Raw genomic sequence first — 1,794 nt, forward strand, 5'->3', positions numbered from 1 at the left:
CGGTCATTAGGTCATGTCCACACCAAAACAACAGCTATATTTTTTCTTACCGTTTTCACACCTTTTACGACACCGGTAAAACAAAACCTTGCGTCCACACAAAGAGGTGAAACGCTGCAGTGCATATGCCAGGCCAGTCATCTGTCATAGAGTCACAGGAACACGAAGAGTGTGTGTGTGTGTGTGTGAGTAGGGCCAGTGCGTGTGTGTGTGTGTGTGTGTGTGTGTGTGAGAGAGAGTAGGGCCAGTGTGTGTGTTTGTGTGTGAGAGAGTAGGGCCAGTGTTTGAGCCCCTTTCTAGCTGCGTCGCTGAACGAAGAACACCAGGTGGATGGAGTAGGCGGCGTCCAGGATGTAGACCCCCAGGTTGATGACCGTCATGAACGTCACGACGACCAGCGCGTCCCAGGCCAGACAGGCGCTGCTGGCCGTGCAGTTGGTGGGCCGCGGATGCTTCTGGAAGCTGTAGAGCGGCCAGACGACGACCGCACTCATGTACATGACCACGGCGAGGACGTTGTAGACGCAGACGAGCTTGTCCAGGAACGGGATGTAGGTCAGCAGCTGGCCCACGGTGAGGACGATGATGAGCAGGGCGAAGATGAAGCACAGCGCGTACACGGCCACACACCACTGCAGCGCCGCATGCGACGCGTAGCGCTCCGGGACCAGCGACGTGAAGATGATGCACGCCACGAACGTCTCCAGGATCTTCAGGAGGCCCGGAACCGTGGACAGGAAGCCGCTCACCTGACCCGACCGCCGGAAGAAGCGGACCAGCACCACCTCGCCGATGTACGCCGCCACGCTCACCCACGACACCACGGTGGCGGCCACCTGGCGTCCGCAGTCGGGGCAGGAGAACACGACGGAGGGGTAGATGATGGAGGCGGCCAGCAGCATAAGGGCGGCCAGCATGGCGAAGGCGGTGGTGAAGTCGTCCCAGGAGATGGGCAGGCGCGCGCTGAGCGTGCTGAACTCCAGCACCAGGATCAGCAGGGTGAGCGCGCAGCAGAACACCCAGCTGAACATGCACCAGGCCCAGTAGGATGAGGACAGGTGGCCCACCGACGCCACCAGGGCCAAGCTCACCAGCGTCAGCGCCACCTCCAGCACGCGCAGGATGCCCAGGGGTTGGGACACCGCACGCAGGTCCACATGCTGCACCATACTGCACCACCAGGGGGCGCTGTGGTAGCCTCCGCTAGCGTTAGCAGCGTAGTAGAGCTAGCCTCCTGACTAGAGTGTGTAGAGGAGTTAGCCTCCGCTAAAGTTAGCAGCACAGTAGAGCTAGCCTCCTGACTAGAGTGTGTAGAGGAGTTAGCCTCCGCTAAAGTTAGCAGTGCACTAGAATTAGTCTCTTGACTAGAATGTGTAGGGGAGCTAGCCTCCACTAGAAGTAGCAGTCTAGTAGAGTTAGCCTCCGCTAGAAGTAGCAGCGCAGTAGAGATAGTAAAGCTAGCCTCCGCTAGAAGTAGCAGTCCAGTAGAATTATCCTCCGCTAAGAGTAGCAGTGCAGTAGAGCTAGCCCCCTGACCAGAGGCTATAGTAAAGTTACAGCACACAGTTACAGCACAGGTAAACAGCAGTAGAGCAGTCAGTGTAATAAGCCAATAGCAGAGTCCAGTACAGTAGAGATAGAAAACAATATAGTCAGTCCAATCTATCCAATAATATTAGCATTCGCTATAATTAGCCAGCAGTAGCGTTAATCTCCAGGATAATTAGGCAGCAATGATCTTGGGCTCTCAAATAGAATCTGATAAAATAAGCATTAGCCAGCACAGTTAGCCTG

General features: G+C 56.0%; 1 protein-coding gene across 1 annotated transcript; it reads right to left on the reverse strand.

Annotated features, from left to right (window-relative positions):
• Positions 1–296: 296 nt before the first annotated feature.
• LOC143138674 (myeloid-associated differentiation marker homolog) lies at positions 297–1,169 on the reverse strand. Its single transcript, XM_076299095.1, has one exon. It carries the CDS (start codon positions 1,167–1,169, stop codon positions 297–299), a length of 873 nt encoding a protein of 290 aa, XP_076155210.1.
• Positions 1,170–1,794: the final 625 nt, after the last annotated feature.

This window comes from Alosa pseudoharengus, unplaced genomic scaffold (genome assembly GCF_046254945.1).
Source record: "Alosa pseudoharengus isolate Yale_2024_CS ecotype anadromous, Long Island Sound unplaced genomic scaffold, YU_APseudo_1.1 YU_APseudo_1.1_scf_21, whole genome shotgun sequence".
Taxonomy (NCBI): Eukaryota; Metazoa; Chordata; class Actinopteri; order Clupeiformes; family Clupeidae; genus Alosa; species Alosa pseudoharengus.

Bases quoted from the DNA above. Each gene is read 5' to 3' on its own strand.
- LOC143138674 (XM_076299095.1), bottom strand. From the start codon at position 1,169: ATGGTGCAGCATGTGGACCTGCGTGCGGTGTCCCAACCCCTGGGCATC.